The following is a 16,785-nucleotide window of genomic DNA, read 5'->3' on the forward strand; positions in this document are numbered from 1 at the left end:
AGGTGTTGTGAGTGCAGTGCGTCTCTGTCCCACTGGTACTATGAGAAGGATGGACGTCTCTACTGTAAGAAGGACTACTGGGCCAAGTTTGGAGAGCTGTGCCACGGCTGCAACGACCCAATCACTACCGGCCTCATCATGGTAAGGGTCTCTCCGCTCCGCCAGGAAAACTAGAGCAGTGCTTCTCAAACTTTCGTGTCAAGGATCCTCAAATTAATATTGGCCTACTGTATATGTATTTGGCTGAAAAGTGATCTATAAGGGTCCACTTTTATACCTTCAGAGTTAGGTTAAAGTGATCTATAAGGGTCCACTTTTATACCTTCAGAGTTAGGTTAAAGTGATCTATAAGGGTCCACTTTTATACCTTCAGAGTTAGGTTAAAGGAGCAACCTATAGTTTTGCTACCCCATGTTTGCTCCACATTGGGCACCCTCGCTGTGGATAGGAATGTAGACCTGGGGCAGCGTGGCGTGTGTGTGTAGTACTGTGTAGTACTGTGGGGATGTGTCCAGAGCTCTGCGGCAGCATACTGTATGTAGTACTGTGGGGATGTGTCCAGAGCTCTGCGGCAGCATACTGTATGTAGTACTGTGGGGATGTGTCCAGAGCTCTGCGGCAGCATACTGTACTGTATGTAGTACTGTGGGGATGTGTCCAGAGCTCTGCAGCAGCATACTGTATGTAGTACTGTGGGGATGTGTCCAGAGCTCTGCGGCAGCATACTGTACTGTATGTAGTACTGTGGGGATGTGTCCAGAGCTCTGCGGCAGCATACTGTACTGTATGTAGTACTGTGGGGATGTGTCCAGAGCTCTGTGGCAGCATACTGTACTGTATGTAGTACTGTGGGGATGTGTCCAGAGCTCTGTGGCAGCATACTGTACTGTATGTAGTACTGTGGGGATGTGTCCAGAGCTCTGCAGCAGCATACTGTACTGTATGTAGTACTGTGGGGATGTGTCCAGAGCTCTGCGGCAGCATACTGTACTGTATGTAGTACTGTGGGGATGTGTCCAGAGCTCTGCGGCAGCATACTGTACTGTATGTAGTACTGTGGGGATGTGTCCAGAGCTCTGCGGCAGCATACTGTACGTAGTACTGTGGGGATGTGTCCAGAGCTCTGTGGCAGCATACTGTATGTAGTACTGTGGGGATGTGTCCAGAGCTCTGTGGCAGCATACTGTACTGTATGTAGTACTGTGGGGATGTGTCCAGAGCTCTGCAGCAGCATACTGTATGTAGTACTGTGGGGATGTGTCCAGAGCTCTGTGGCAGCATACTGTACTGTATGTAGTACTGTGGGGATGTGTCCAGAGCTCTGCAGCAGCATACTGTATGTAGTACTGTGGGGATGTGTCCAGAGCTCTGCAGCAGCATACTGTACTGTATGTAGTACTGTGGGGATGTGTCCAGAGCTCTGCGGCAGCATACTGTATGTAGTACTGTGGGGATGTGTCCAGAGCTCTGCGGCAGCATACTGTACTGTATGTAGTACTGTGGGGATGTGTCCAGAGCTCTGCAGCAGCATACTGTACTGTATGTAGTACTGTGGGGATGTGTCCAGAGCTCTGCAGCAGCATACTGTACTGTATGTAGTACTGTGGGGATGTGTCCAGAGCTCTGCGGCAGCATACTGTATGTAGTACTGTGGGGATGTGTCCAGAGCTCTGCGGCAGCATACTGTACTGTATGTAGTACTGTGGGGATGTGTCCAGAGCTCTGCGGCAGCATACTGTACTGTATGTAGTACTGTGGGGATGTGTCCAGAGCTCTGCAGCAGCATACTGTATGTAGTACTGTGGGGATGTGTCCAGAGCTCTGCAGCAGCATACTGTACTGTATGTAGTACTGTGGGGATGTGTCCAGAGCTCTGCAGCAGCATACTGTACTGTATGTAGTACTGTGGGGATGTGTCCAGAGCTCTGCGGCAGCATACTGTATGTAGTACTGTGGGGATGTGTCCAGAGCTCTGCAGCAACATACTGTACGTAGTACTGTGGGGATGTGTCCAGAGCTCTGCGGCAGCATACTGTATGTAGTACTGTGGGGATGTGTCCACAGCTGTAACGGAACACGGTCAGCCTTTCTGCACTTCTTGGTCACATTATCTTACAGTGTTTAGGTTTTTTTTTGTCACCAGTGAAAGCTGCTACCTGTGTTGTGATACAGGGAAGTAGAGAGACGGACAGGTGCTGAAAGACATGGCCACAGGTCCCTGGAGGACACATAGACAGGGTTGCACGTTGCTTCTAGAATGAAGTGGTACTGCATTATAGAAGGGACTGGATTGATTCCAGTGCCATGAATCAATCTGTCAGTTGCCCTGCCAGTTGATGGCTGCCGATCTAAACTAAAATCAGTTTGTTTTTTGTTTTTTTACATTTCGGTGTCGCTGTGAAATATATTGCAGTCCTCTGATGATCGTGATGAAGAACCTTTTTTTGGCAGGCTGCTGTAACTTAAAATGGGTCCCTTTTGGAATGGCAGATGTATGAATAATACTGTGGGTCATTTCATGATGATCCTGTAATAATATTCACGGAAGAACAGATTAACACATTCAAACCATGTTTTTAGATTTCTCTTTGAATGTGCTTTCTTAGTTAATCATTTTTTTGTTTCGGAATTTAACAAGGAAGTGCATTCCTGATCTTCTCACAATGTGGCGACACGTGAACTCGTAGATGGAGATATCTTTGGTGAAGACGTTTGGTGCACAGTGGAAACAAGTGTACCAAATCCAGTTAACAGGGTAGTTCATTCACAGTGGTGGTATCTGGATGGAAACCCCCTGTCTGGTTGTGGAGAGGCCAGGGGCTTTTCGTCATTGTTCTTACCCACACACAGCAGATTGAGTGTTTTCTAAAATGTCAGGGCATGTGTGGGCCTTGTGATACTCTGAATACAGTATGTGTCAGAAAGCGTACATGCCTAGACTAATTCAGGGCGGGCAGCGTTTTCAGATCACTTAGTGTTTTTCCAAAATGCTGGTTGATCACCCATGAGTGCCAGACAGTGGAAAACACCATGGCTTTGATGGACCAATCTGTGTGAAACTTTGCACTCACACTACCAGTAGGCAGAGGAAGAACCTTTTATAATTGGCTTGTTATAGCGCCACCATGAGGCTGATTATTGCAATTTGCAAAGTTCTTTGCAGTTCTTTGCTACTACTATTAAAGACTTTGCACAAACCTCACAGACATTATCTCTGTAGTCTGTCAGACTTTTCATATTCAATTCCCATTGGTTACGATTGGCTTCCAAAGTTTTGCCATGCACACACAATTTCTGTGAAACTTTGCATGCACACGGGCGCACACACACACACACACACACACACACACACACACACACACACACACACACACACACACACACACACACACACAATTTGTCCTTTTTTACTGACTCTACCTCAATCCACCTCTCCCTCTGCAGGCCAATCAGAGTAATGAAACATCCCAGTCCACCGTGGTAGTCTAGACATGAAAGTGGATTAACAGGAGTGATGGCTGCACCTCTCTCTCTCTCTCTCTCTCTCTCTCTCTCTCTCTTTTTCTCTCTCTCTCTCTCTCTCTCTCTCTCTCTCTCTCTCTCTCTCTCTCTCTATGTCTCTGCTGCTCCAGTTAGCCAATTCCACTGTTCCTTGAAGAGGGTCAGACTATTACGATGACAGACAGACTGAGGTCATATTCATGTGTGTTTGTGTCCACATTGCCTGCTGTACCCAGGAAGGACATGGCAGAGTGTAATCCCATCCCGTACGTACGGTCACCTTATTGGCACGTGCCCCATTTAAGGACAGCACAGGACAGTATTGTGTCACTGTCCCAAACACAGCCTCAGGTTTGTCCTGGAGGATGATGAGCCAAGTCCCTGCCTGACTGTCTGGTCAGAGTGAACTAATGACACACACACACACACACACACACACACACACACACACACACACACACACACACACACACACAGTCCACATGAGTGTAGGCCAGTAGTATCCCAAATTTTGTCATGTCAAGGACCCACAAATTGACACCAATTAGCCCACGGACCCCCATTTGAAGAGATATGCCAGGGACCCCCATAAGAGAAGTTTTGTATGGCTCTAGCAGTGATTTTCAACCCGTTTCATTTAAAGGACCCTCAGTTTTACATGCATTAGTCTGCATTTCTATCTCTGGGACCCCCAATTTATATTGTAAAATCAATGCTGATTTAACTCTGAGAGCGTACAAATGGACACTCTCTGAGTTACAGACCCATAAGGGTCCATTTGGTTCCAAATTATCATTTAGCTGGGTCCCCCCTGGAACTCCCTCAAGTACCCCTGGGGGTCCCCGGACCCCACTTTGGGAACCACTGGTGTAGGCAGTGTTGTTATGAGGCTTGGAGTGTCCTGAAGGTATGCTGCGGCCGGAAGGGAACAAAATTCGATAGGCACCGAATGATGGTGTAACGCAACTGCTTCTTCCCATAATGCCTTGCACTGCGTGACTGGTGTGTCACGTGATCTAAAATGGACAGACAGACAGACAGACAGACAGACAGACAGACAGACAGACTTTACAGGTTTATTATTTATCAGATTGTTGTGTTGTTCTTGCTTACTTTAAATCGCTCTGGAGTCTGGATTATAAATTAAAACACAGCAGTTCAAGAGCAGAAACACCACCATATCTCATGCTACATCCATCCATCCTTCCCTTTCTTTATGCATCCCTCAATGCTGCATTCAGTCTTCCATCCACCCCTCCCTGCCTACATCCCTCCCTCCCTTAATCCCTCCATCCCTCCATCCCTCATGCAGCATCCATCCCTCCCTTCCTTCATCCCTTCATCCCTCCATCCCTCAGGGCTGCTGACTGTCCAATAAGTGTCCATCAGTTCAGTTCACAGTCAATACTCGGACTGCTGAGGGAGGGTAGACAACTAGACATAATGGCTCTCTGCCTTTCACAATCACTATATGGCACATGTTCACACATGTTTAAAAACCTGACGACCCCTGATGTAAATTTAAAAAATATATGACCTAAAGTCTGGCCTGGCCATCTGCACAAATAAAGAAAATTAATCAATATTTTCTCCTGGACTAGAGTTGTTTAAGATGCATTTTAAAACAGCTATGATTACTAATTACGATGGTGTTCCCCGCCACCACCACTGCCCAAAGCAAAGTGGTTTCAGGTTTCAGTAAGTGGCTATTTGCATATTAGTCCAATAATAGTCCATGATAGGTTAGTTGGATTAGTGACATCTCAGATTACTACAGTGAAGATCCTCACCTCCAGTGGAAGAATTTGGAAATTATACTCTTGTGGAAAATTGTGGACAGTCTGTATAGTCATGTCAAGTCATGCCTCCAAGAAACTGTAGAAAAAACTAAAAAACTTTCTCCAACATGTTTCTCACAGGGAGGGGAGCATTGGAAACAAGCCCCCAGGACTTGTTTGTGTTATCCTTTTAGCATTCATGTCTTACTGTACAACGTGCTGTTTACATTTCGGACTAATAAAGTATTCAGTCTATCAATGAAAAAACTCCCAATGTTTCTCACAGAGAGGGGGACTTTAAAACCAGGGAATCCCAGGGTATTTTCTACTGTGGCAAGAACTACAGCTTCCCTAGACAGGAAGAACTACAGCTTCCCTAGACAGGAAGAACTACAGCTTCCCTAGACAGGAAGAACTACAGCTTCCCTAGACAGGAACTATCACACTGAACTACAGCTTCCCTAGACAGGAACTATCACACTGAACTACAGCTTCCCTAGTCAGGAACTATCACACTGTAAACCGAATGTCCTGTTTAACAAGCAAATATCCAAAGAAAGATATACGCGTACTGTTTATTATATTATTATGACGATTATATTGTTAAAGGCATAGCATGTAACTTTGCCCTGTGTTACGTAACAAAACAAATACATTTTTGTAAAACAAAATCTTCTATTCCAGCAGTAATCACTGTGTGTTGGTGTTTATCTGCGGAAACACACTGCCCTCCAACTGTAGGCTATTTGGGTGTTTTCACTGTTTTTTAGACAGGGATGTTGTTGGGATACCAAAACAAACATTGAAAACACCAAAATACTGCGTTTGTGTGTGCTGCAGTATACTGTAGTTGAGTAACTCCCACTGGTATATGGGTGTCTTGTACATGGCTCATCATCAGTGTGTCGTCTTTATAGACGTCAATGCGCGTTCTGTTGTTTTGTCAGCTCCTGTCATCGCATGTATGTATCTGTCTCTCTTTACAGAGATTGTTTTAGATAGAGGTTGAACGTCTAGTCACACACAGGCCACTCCTTGGCTCCATAGATAGAAAAGAGTTGAACACCAAGAGGTGTGGTGGGAATAAAGTCCTGTCATGAACAGTAGACTAATGTAATGTTACTCATAGAAATGAGTCTAGTAGTCTCTGTAGGGACCTGCCTGAGGAGACTCAGGTGTCTTCTTGTTGCAAGCAGATATAGGACAACTTCAGATATTTACATACCACACAATATCTAGACAACCGTATCAGTTACTTAAAATGCGATGCTCTGAAAAGGTCACTGTACAGTAGCAGAATGGAATTGAACTGAGTCCGAGTCATGACATCGCGAATGGAGTAAGCTGCTTGTACTTACTCTCCATCGACTGTGTAAGAAAAAGAGGTTCTGCATCAACAAGGGGGTTTCTCACTCTCACACTCCACTGAGTGCCAGAACCCAAATCCAGTATACATATCAAAAGTAGGAATTAAAAGAAATCCCCCAAAAGTCATTAGAATTTCAAAACAATAGAGGATGACATAGTACTCACATTTCCACTTTTCTTTTCTTGGCACACTATCGACTGTACTTGGTACTTGATCTATTCTATTTCGTCTGTGTCGGAAACCTCATGTTTACCTGATTTTAGCTGTATTTAATATTGACTAATATAGACCAAAACATCATGACTTCACCACAACCCCAACAATATAGTTCCAGGTAACGCATGCATTTAATTGGAGGATTATTGATTAACATTTATTTCTGATGAACAGGACACTTATTGATTAGTGATATTGTTATTTAATATTAGAAATATATTATTTTGTAATATCCACAAGTTGCAAAACTAGACATAGCTAATGGAGCATAGTAGTGGGTGTGGTTTTCTGGACCCATTGAAAAATCGGCCATTCATTTTTCCCATAGAGATTTACAAAAATATAAATATTAATTATTTTAAGCCTAGAATCCAGCCATCCAGGATCCTGTTGAATCATGACCATCAACTTACAATTTAGGCATTTAGCAGACGCTCTTACTCTTAATCCTGAGCGACTTACATTAAGCAGGAACAAAAAGCATGGCAATACATCATATACACATACAAAGTAGTTATCATGAATCATACGTAAGCTAAGAATGTAACAGTGGAATATCTATATAATTAAACTATGCATTATTACTTTATAGTGCTACAGTATGTCTACATAAAATGCTATAAGTCTACATAAAATGCTATCTAAGTTACATAAATTGGGCCTTTGCATACGCCTGCAAGGTCGTCAGGCTATTGGGCAAGTGCTACTGTATGGGCCATGATGGAGTCTGAAGAGGTGGGTTTTCAGACTACTTTTGATTGATTCTGTGAATCCACTGCTGTGCTATATTGTTCATGACATTTTATTTTATATTGTGTAAATATCCATTGACATACCTGGAAATACCGCTCTACATGTTTTTTTATTTTTTATCCCACGATTTTGCAACCCATTTTTTCACCTGGTGTCAATTATCTAATGTAATCCTGGGCGCTACACTTCTTCTGCCAACCTGGGGGGGTAGCGGACTGACCTCTTGCTTCCTTCTATGCATGAGGAGTCCAAGCTGCTTCTTTTCACCTGACAGGGGAGAGTTACGCCGGTAGGACGTAGCGCGTGGAAGGAACACGTTATTCCAGTTCCTTTCCCCTCCATCAGGCGCCTGGCTGGCCAGGGGGAGGTAGTTTAGAGACCAGGATTACTGCATGTTTTTGTGAGGGTATACCTACCCTCCTAGGGTACACTGGGAGAACATGCAAACTCCACACAGACATGTTTGTTTACAAAGTTACAAACATTTCTGATCACATTTTTATTCTGTTGCTGGCTTTATTATCAATCATTATTGTCAGTGTACTCTTTTGCTGCGTTCACACGGGCAGATGCAAAGATAGATATATAGATAGATAGATAGATAGATATATAGATAGAATGATAGATAGATAGATATATTTTTATTCCCAGAGGGGAAATTGAAGAACATAGCAACAGCAAAAAGATGAAAATCTACACAGTGCATTTGTAGCTGTTGTAGCTTTTGCAGCAGCTACAAGCTTTGGATTTGCTTGGTATCTTCACGTCGCTGACTTCCATTGACAATGAATGGTAGACTGAGTCTTTACTTTGCATCTGCCCGTGGGAACGCAACATATGGCATGCAGAGTTCACCGACGTGATGTCACTGATCACATGACCCACATGATGAAGTTCTAGACCTCCAGTTCTACCTAACAGAAGGGGGGAACTTTTTGTATTATTTCCCAGAATTCCCACACAACAACTCTAAGGTATATTAATGACATAGTTCTATGTTGAAATAGAGTGGTATTTCCCTTTAAGGGTTCAGTTCCACAGAAAAGCCACTTGGAGTTTCATCATTCAGCGTGTTTGTACAACTACTTGTCTGGCTGCTTCCTCATTGGATTGATATTTTGAGACATTTTACTGCCTGGTTACTGGTTAGCGGTATGTCCTTAAACAGTGTGTTGGTCAGTCAGCTGGTGGTCAGCCTGTGATCAGATGATGGATGTGGTGGGCAGGCATGTCTGACTTAATATCTATTCTAGGCTGCATTCTGAAAACACACTGACACAACATGTCAGACAAACAGAGAGAGATAGAGAGAGAGAGAGACTGAAGAAACATAGGAGAGAAACAACGATAGCTAACAGTTAATCAATTTAATAGTTATTTGACAAAATATGCCGAAGTATAAAATGGTGAAACGCACTTCTTGAGTAAAGCAATTAAAGTAATCAATATAGAATTATGGCTAAGTAAGTAAATAATCTATAGTTGGAGCCCTATATGGAGAGCTAAAGCTCAAGGGTGATACTTTCTAAAAGTAACTTACCTGAAGAGCTATTTAATTTTTTGGAAGATGTTGCAATGTTTTGGAAAAAAGGCTGATGTTGCATGCAGTAAATAGCAGATGTACAAGCTCACATGGGTCAGCGGTTCGAATCCCGGCTCCTCCTGTCTACATGTCGAAGTGTCCTTGGGCAAGACACTGAACCCCAAATTGCTCCCGATGTGCTGGTTGGTACCTTGCATGGCTGCAATTGGTGTATGAATGGGTGAATGTAATGCAATCTATGTAAAGCACCTTGGATAAAGGCGTTATATAAATGCACCATTTACCCATCATCACACATGAGTATTATCATACAGAATATCAAGCATAAGTCAGCTTATGTTGGCATGCACATCATTGAATCCTCATCTTTTATTTTAAAACATGAGACACCAGCTAATGTAGTAATGGGGTCAGATACAATTTATTTGACGTACGGAACAGTTTGTTTTTACTGAGGTGTTGTGTTGATATGTTTAGGCTAAAGGCTCATACATACTCCAGTTTTTGGTGATGGCTTATCACCGCGGTGTAATTTTTAGTTGGGTAAACCACAGGGAGGCGGAGTCAATCCTTAAGGACATCACCGCGAGTATGATGGCCTCATCACTGTTTTAGGTGATAAGCTATCACCTAAAACGGTGATAACCTATCACCAAAAACTGGAGTATGTATGAGCCTTAAGAATCTCTGAATATTGTTTGATTCTAGTGTTGATTTCAGTATGTAGTAGGTATCCCCTCCATCACTGGAATTCTCCTTAAAAACAAATTTCTTCATTTTTCTTTCTTTGTTTCTTGCCAAAGGGAGGTATTGAACATGAAGAACAGAGAAGGGGGGATGAGATGTAAAGTAACAGAGAGAGAGCGCTAAAGGAGAGCATGAGAGTTGTTTTCTGTTACACATCACAGAGATGCAGCCGGCGGTGAGCGTGTGTTGCTTAGCTTGGGTGGGCTGGGCTAAACAGGAAGCGATGAGGTCATAGAGAGAGAGAGAGAGAGAAATGGGAGGAGACTAGAGGCATGGGGAGGGGAGAGGGAGAGAGAGAAGAGCAGTGACATCGTTTTAGAGATGAGCTCAGCGCGCGTGGGCGTCTCTCTCTCTGTCTCTCTCTCTGCTTATGTTTTGTTGTGACATTATTAGAATGAACTAGAGGCAGAGTGTCTCTCTCTCTGTCTCTCTCTCTGTCGCTGACATGGTGGGAGATGTGTTCTACTGGACCTTCTGCTGTCTCAGGCTGTGGAAGAAGGACAAGAAGGTAAGATGATGTCAGTCCGTCAGCACTCTGCTGCCGCTGTAGGGTAGTGGGTCACGGGCACAGTGGGGGAACGGGGGGCGGCGGGGGGGGGAGGGGAGCAGTGCAGAGCAGAGCGTCTGGAGGGGATGAGGGGGAATGTTAAGCCTCAGTAAATAGCAGACCTACAAGCTCATAATGCACCACGAATGTGACGTGCTGTGAGCTTGTACATCTGCTACATCAGGCTGCATAGTTGCACATGTATCTATCTATCTATCTATCTATCTGTCTGTCTGTCTGTCTGTCTGTCTATAATGTATTCTCTTTGACACTGAACATGAGCTTTATGATGCTTAACAGTTGTGCATCCTGACAAATTGGATTAAATGTGTTGCCCTGCAACCAACTTCCTCTCTCTCTCTCTCTCTCTCTCTCTCTCTCTCTCTCTCTCTCTCTCTCTCTCTCTCTCTCTCTCTCTCTCTCTCTCTCTCTCTCTCTCTCTCTTTCTCTTTCTCTCTCTGACTTGCTCTAGTTTTCCTTTTTTGCTGTTTCATATTTAATGTCATGAAAAAGTGATGAAGCTATTTTTAATCACGTGGCGCCAGCCGGTCCTGGTCCTGGTGCAGGGCAAACCTGGTGGGTTTTTAGCTGCGGTCCTCCTGCACAGTGCTGTGTGTGTGTGTGTGTGTGTGTGTGTGTGCGCCACTTCCATCCATCTCGTCATATTATATCCCACTGTACCTCGGCCGGATGTGGAGGTCAGATCCATTAGCAAGTGGTTCCACACACATACAGTGATATTGTATTGCATGGTGTGGCAGAATGGAGGGCGAAGGGTGGCTATTCTCAATAGAACCCACTGTTTGCTGCAGTTGAGTACAGACAAGAGTCTGTACTCAACTGTACTTTCTTGCCTCAGAGTTACAAAAACGTCAGTAATAATAATAAAAAAAAGTTTGATTTATTGAATACTTTATTAACACAGGTTATTAAAGGTACAGTTGGATAACACAAAAAAACCCTGTGGGCTTAATTGCTTCCATTGTGGTCATATGTATTCAATTCAACAGTACTTTAGACAGACATACAATACTATACAAGAGATCATCAATACTAGGAGCAGTACTAAGTAGCCTTTATTTACAAAAAAACACTGGGGGTAATTTCTTTGGCAAGCTTGATGACTTGTGTCACTGTGTGTGGGTGTTCCTCATTCCCTATTGATTGGCCTTTCTTGCGATATTTACATAACTAGCTGTGTAATGTTACTTAATTTACAGGTGTTACAAATCAATGTTCTACTTACGGTTGTGTTGTCAGGGTGCTCCCATTGTGTTCCCTTCCAGGTCAAACAGTGTCAAGGTCCCCCCATTGTGCAAAATGATATGGCCCCAGGTACAGTATGACGCCAGGTTGAAAGTGGTCAACCTCCACCTCCATTCAATTGATTGAACATCTATCTTATCTCTAAATGCACCACGTCTCTGTCTGTCTGTCTGCGTACGTACGTACGTACGTGTGTACGTCTGTAATGTACCTCAAGAACCGTTCACCCCACCGACTTCAAATTCGACACATGCGTTGCGTTCCACACCCCTACAGGGAGTGCAGTGCCCGGTGTTGAGTCGGTCGGACCCACGGTTGTCCAGAACCACAAACAAAACACCTCTGCCCAGGCTCTGGACAGGGCCCCTGCCCAGGCTCCATATATGGAACTGGCCTGTTCTGACATCACAACAATTCATATTTGGCCATGCCTGACATCACAACACTTCATATTTGGCCATGCCTGACACATAACTCCATATCCTATAACAGACATGGTTGAGCCGTGCACCTTGAGACTGTTGTTGTCTGCTTTGCAATGCTTCCTCTCCTTCAACCGTGTCATCGCGGTGTGACGGTTCAAGTGGCGTGTACAATGGGTATAGATTTGAGTCCATCTGTTAGAGGTTTGAGTGCCTCAGCGCTCCGCGGCCCCCTCGAGGATAAAATGGCTTTGGAATTCCCTCCTGCACGTTTTTTGGAGGGGAATCTGACCCAGAATTGTCTCTCTCCCAGAGGGGGGACTATAAGTTACTTAATGCACGTGCAGATTCCTGGCTGCTGATGTTGTCATTCCGCCAGCATGGGCCCCCAGGCCCCCCATACATACACACACAGGATTCTTTGGTCGAAATCTGAGCTCTGACTCATTGATGGGCGACAGGGTTGAGTTCCACACGATCAAACACACGACTAAACGAAGCCATAACGTCCTGTAAATGTGGTTCGATCCAGTGGTGCACAAAGTGGGGTCTGGGGACCCCCAGCAGGGGTTCCAGGAGTTCCCCCCCCAAGCCCCAGCAAAATGATTGATCATGGTGATGAATCAAATGGAGCCTTATAGTCTGTAACACTGAGTGTACAAATCGGACCAAAATAACCCACGTTTATTATGCTTAGAAAACTGGGAGTCCTTGACAATAAAACATTTGAGGACCATTAGTTGAGTCGATCAGACTCGTCCATCCATGCCGGCACCGTTAGCATCTCAGGGTTGTGATTGCTCAGTTTGCTCAAACAAGCACGCTCGCACTCATATAGTGTTTTGTATTGTATATACATTCACTTATGGTTCTTGTTACCTATATCATGACAGATGCTTGTCTGTTCAACAAAAGCTCTGATTTGCTGGTGGATGTAAAAGTGATGTCAGTAAAACACAGTGGAAACTAGTGCTTACAGAATTATGGAACGCGTGAATCACAGAGATAACATTTCATTTGAATGTAGTCTGCATTATGTAGATGGGTCATGTATGGGTCATCATAACCCCACATAGTTGTGATGTCCCCAGCCTTTGTAAATTAACAATGATCTTGTTTGTTTGTTTGATTGATTGATTGATTGAATACTTTATTAACAGTTTGTAAAAAGTACACATGTATACCGGTATAATTGCAGTGGGGAGGTAGTCTGACTAGTTTGTTTTGAGAGGTCTGTACTGTAGTTTAGATTGTAGTGCCTTTGAGGTGCATGCATAGTCTAAAATGACGTTGGATGAGTGCTCCAGCTAGTGTCCTTCTACTGCATTCCTACTGACCAACGAGGAGAGCCTGCCCCAAACTCTTGTTCTTTCGTTGACCTTCTTGAATCTGTTGTTGCCATCTTATCACTGGAAAGGTTAACTAAAGTACAACCCACCAGATAGGTAATCTCTTTTTTGCTTGTGATAACATTGTTACCCACTCTGATCGTAAAGTCTCCACAGGCTTTTAGCTGAGTTACAGTTTTTTGCTTGTAGGGGTTCCATGCCTATGCTTTTGAAGAACATGTTGGTAATGATTATTAGCAGCAGCCAGACATTGAATGATTGACCTGAGAGACCTTTCACTTTTTGACACACACACACACACACACACACACACACACACACATTGATAGATACCGGTATTTGAGCCTCAAAGGCGTCTTTTCTTATTTAATTAATTAGCCTGTTTATCTGGTGGAGATAACCAGGTTATCTCCACAGGTCCATGTTATCTCCACCAGATGCCCCTCACCGTACACAGGTCCATGTTATCTCCACCAGATGCTCCTCACTCACTGCTGAACTAACTCTCCGACCAACCAGTGGAAGTTGCTAGTGACAGTGTTAGCGACAATGACGCACAGTCCGCTGCCAGCTTCCCACCCGCGAGCAGCGAGTCTGTTGGAGCGCCTGGCCATGCCAAACAGAATTAGTGAAAAGAGCTGATCTACAGTATAAGCTCACTTTTTGCCGCATGACATGGGGAGGGGTATCAAAAGCAGACGCGTGGTTGGAACCCTCACGAGCAAAAAGCAGTAACTCAACTAAAGCCTGTGCAGATCATTGTTAATTTACAAAACGTTAGGGTCTTCTACCAGTCAAGTCTACTATAATGCACTGGTTCTCAACGTTGGGTCGAGGGGCCACCAGGAGTCCAAATGGAACCAAATGGACCCGCAAATGGAAGACTTTTGGTTACCCCATTTTTACAGTTACATTATCAGTATCACTTGAGGTGTGGCCTAAATGCATCCTTAATGGGTCCTTATGAAATTATAAAGGATTTAGAATCACTTCTATTATAATGCTCAGTAGTACTTTAACAAGAAAGCGTGTGGTTGGTGTGAAGTGCAATATCTTTTTGGTGTGAAAGCCTCCTGGCAGAATAGCGCAGGGTGCAGTGCATAATGATGGCTTATCGCACTAGCTTTCTGTCTTCCACAGATGGCCTCAGAGAGTAGTACATGTACTGTATGTACACGTTTGGATTTATGTGGACTGTCTGGTATAGATCTCAACTCTGTGGGTGGGCAGCAGATGACACAAATAGTCCCATAGGTTTAATTGACTCTCGTCATGCAGTGTGTCAGGAGGGAGGGAGCATCACTAATGAAACTAGGGGGGTAAAACCCAGCTGGTATTTTAAATATCATCTCTGGCGGCAAGAAACCTCATAATGTCCAAAACGGTTACTTTTCAGGATTCAAATTTAAAAACAGCAAAAGTAGCAGCAACGCGTAGCAGCAACGCGTAGCTTTGCGTCGCGTTTATGCTATTTCTTATGCTTCCATGTGACGCTGTAGTATGATCAAGCATGCCGTTAATTTACGGAAAAGCACAAAAAGTTAGAATATTATGGAGATAAGAGGTTTCTGCCCGACAGCAATGGTAGGTTACAGTGATCATACATGCATCTGCTGTGTGTGTGTGTGTGTGTGTGTGTGTGTGTGTGTGTGTGTGTGTGTGTGTGTGTGTGTGTGTGTGTGTGTGTGTGTGTGTGTGTGTGTGTGTGTGTGTGTGTGTGTGTGTGTGTGTGTGTGTGTGTGTGTGTGTGTGTGTTGTGTGCGCGTGCATCTGCACGTTTGCTTGCGCGTGTGTAGGAGGGGGTTGTTCTTTGTTATGACTGTCATCTTTCACTGGCCCTGATGGTGACCACATCCCCCTCCAGGGTTATACAGTCATCTCATTGTCCAGGGGAGTCGAGGCCAACTAGGTGACTGATAACCCTGGTTACCCCCGGCAACCAGGACCACACGCTGGTTCCAGATGCCTGCTGGGCCCATGTGCCTCGACCCCCACCCACCCATACTTGCTGCCCCTCGGGGGGAGACATGTGCTCCTGATGTAGAAGAAGGGCGACTTCAACTAGCATAGACACATACAGAATACACTACAGCAGTGGTTCAACTAGCATAGACACATACAGAATACGCTACAGCAGTGGTTCAACTAGCATAGACACATACAGAATACGCTACAGCAGTGGTTCAACTAGCATAGACACATACAGAATACACTACAGTAGTGGTTCAACTAGCATAGACACATACAGAATACGCTACAGCAGTGGTTCAACTAGCATAGACACATACAGTATACTCTACAGCAGTGGTTCAACTAGCATAGACGCATACAGAATACACTACAGTAGTGGTTCAACTAGCATAGACACATACAGAATACGCTACAGCAGTGGTTCAACTAGCATAGACACATACAGAATACGCTACAGCAGTGGTTCAACTAGCATAGACGCATAGACACATACAGAATACACTACAGTAGTGGTTCAACTAGCATAGACACATACAGAATACGCTACAGCAGTGGTTCAACTAGCATAGACACATACAGAATACGCTACAGCAGTGGTTCAACTAGCATAGACACATACAGAATACGCTACAGCAGTGGTTCAACTAGCATAGACACATACAGAATACACTACAGTAGTGGTTCAACTAGCATAGACACATACAGAATACGCTACAGCAGTGGTTCAACTAGCATAGACACATACAGTATACTCTACAGCAGTGGTTCAACTAGCATAGACGCATACAGAATACACTACAGCAGTGTTTTAACCAGCATAGACACATACAGAATACACTACAGCAGTGGTTCAACTAGCATAGACACATACAGAATACGCTACAGCAGTGTTTTAACCAGCATAGACACATACAGAATACTGTACGCTACAGCAGTGTTTTAACCAGCATAGACACATACAGTATATACACTACAGCAGTGGTTCAACCAGCATAGACACATACAGTATACTGTACGCTACAGCAGTGTTTTAACCAGCATAGACACATACAGTATACTGTACGCTACAGCAGTGTTTTAACCAGCATAGACACATACAGTATACTGTACGCTACAGCAGTGTTTTAACCAGCATAGACACATACAGTATACTGTACGCTACAGCAGTGTTTTAACCAGCATAGACACATACAGTACAGTATACACTACAGCAGTGGTTCGAGTTCCCAAACGTTTTAATGTAGCTCAAGACCCAAAAGAGAAATTAGACATGTCTAATGTTATGAGCTGGTAGATCGGCTATTTTCACTACTTCTTAAACAT

General features: G+C 44.1%; 1 protein-coding gene across 3 annotated transcripts in view; it reads left to right on the plus strand.

Annotated features, from left to right (window-relative positions):
* LOC308321669 (LIM domain kinase 1-like) overlaps nt 1-16,785 on the plus strand; it is a 96,253-nt gene that overhangs the window by 39,849 nt on the left and 39,619 nt on the right. For 2 of the 3 annotated variants that reach the window (XM_080772723.1, XM_080772724.1), the window contains one exon: nt 3-141. In XM_080772723.1, coding sequence (XP_080628849.1) covers nt 3-141 — 139 coding nt within the window. Of the gene's footprint in view, nt 1-2; nt 142-10,238; nt 10,416-16,785 lie in introns of those variants that run through there. The other variant, XM_080772725.1, reaches the window with a different exon arrangement.

Source organism: Protomyctophum bolini (genome assembly GCF_963924005.1).
Source record: "Protomyctophum bolini genome assembly, chromosome: 9".
Lineage (NCBI taxonomy): Eukaryota > Metazoa > Chordata > Actinopteri > Myctophiformes > Myctophidae > Protomyctophum > Protomyctophum bolini.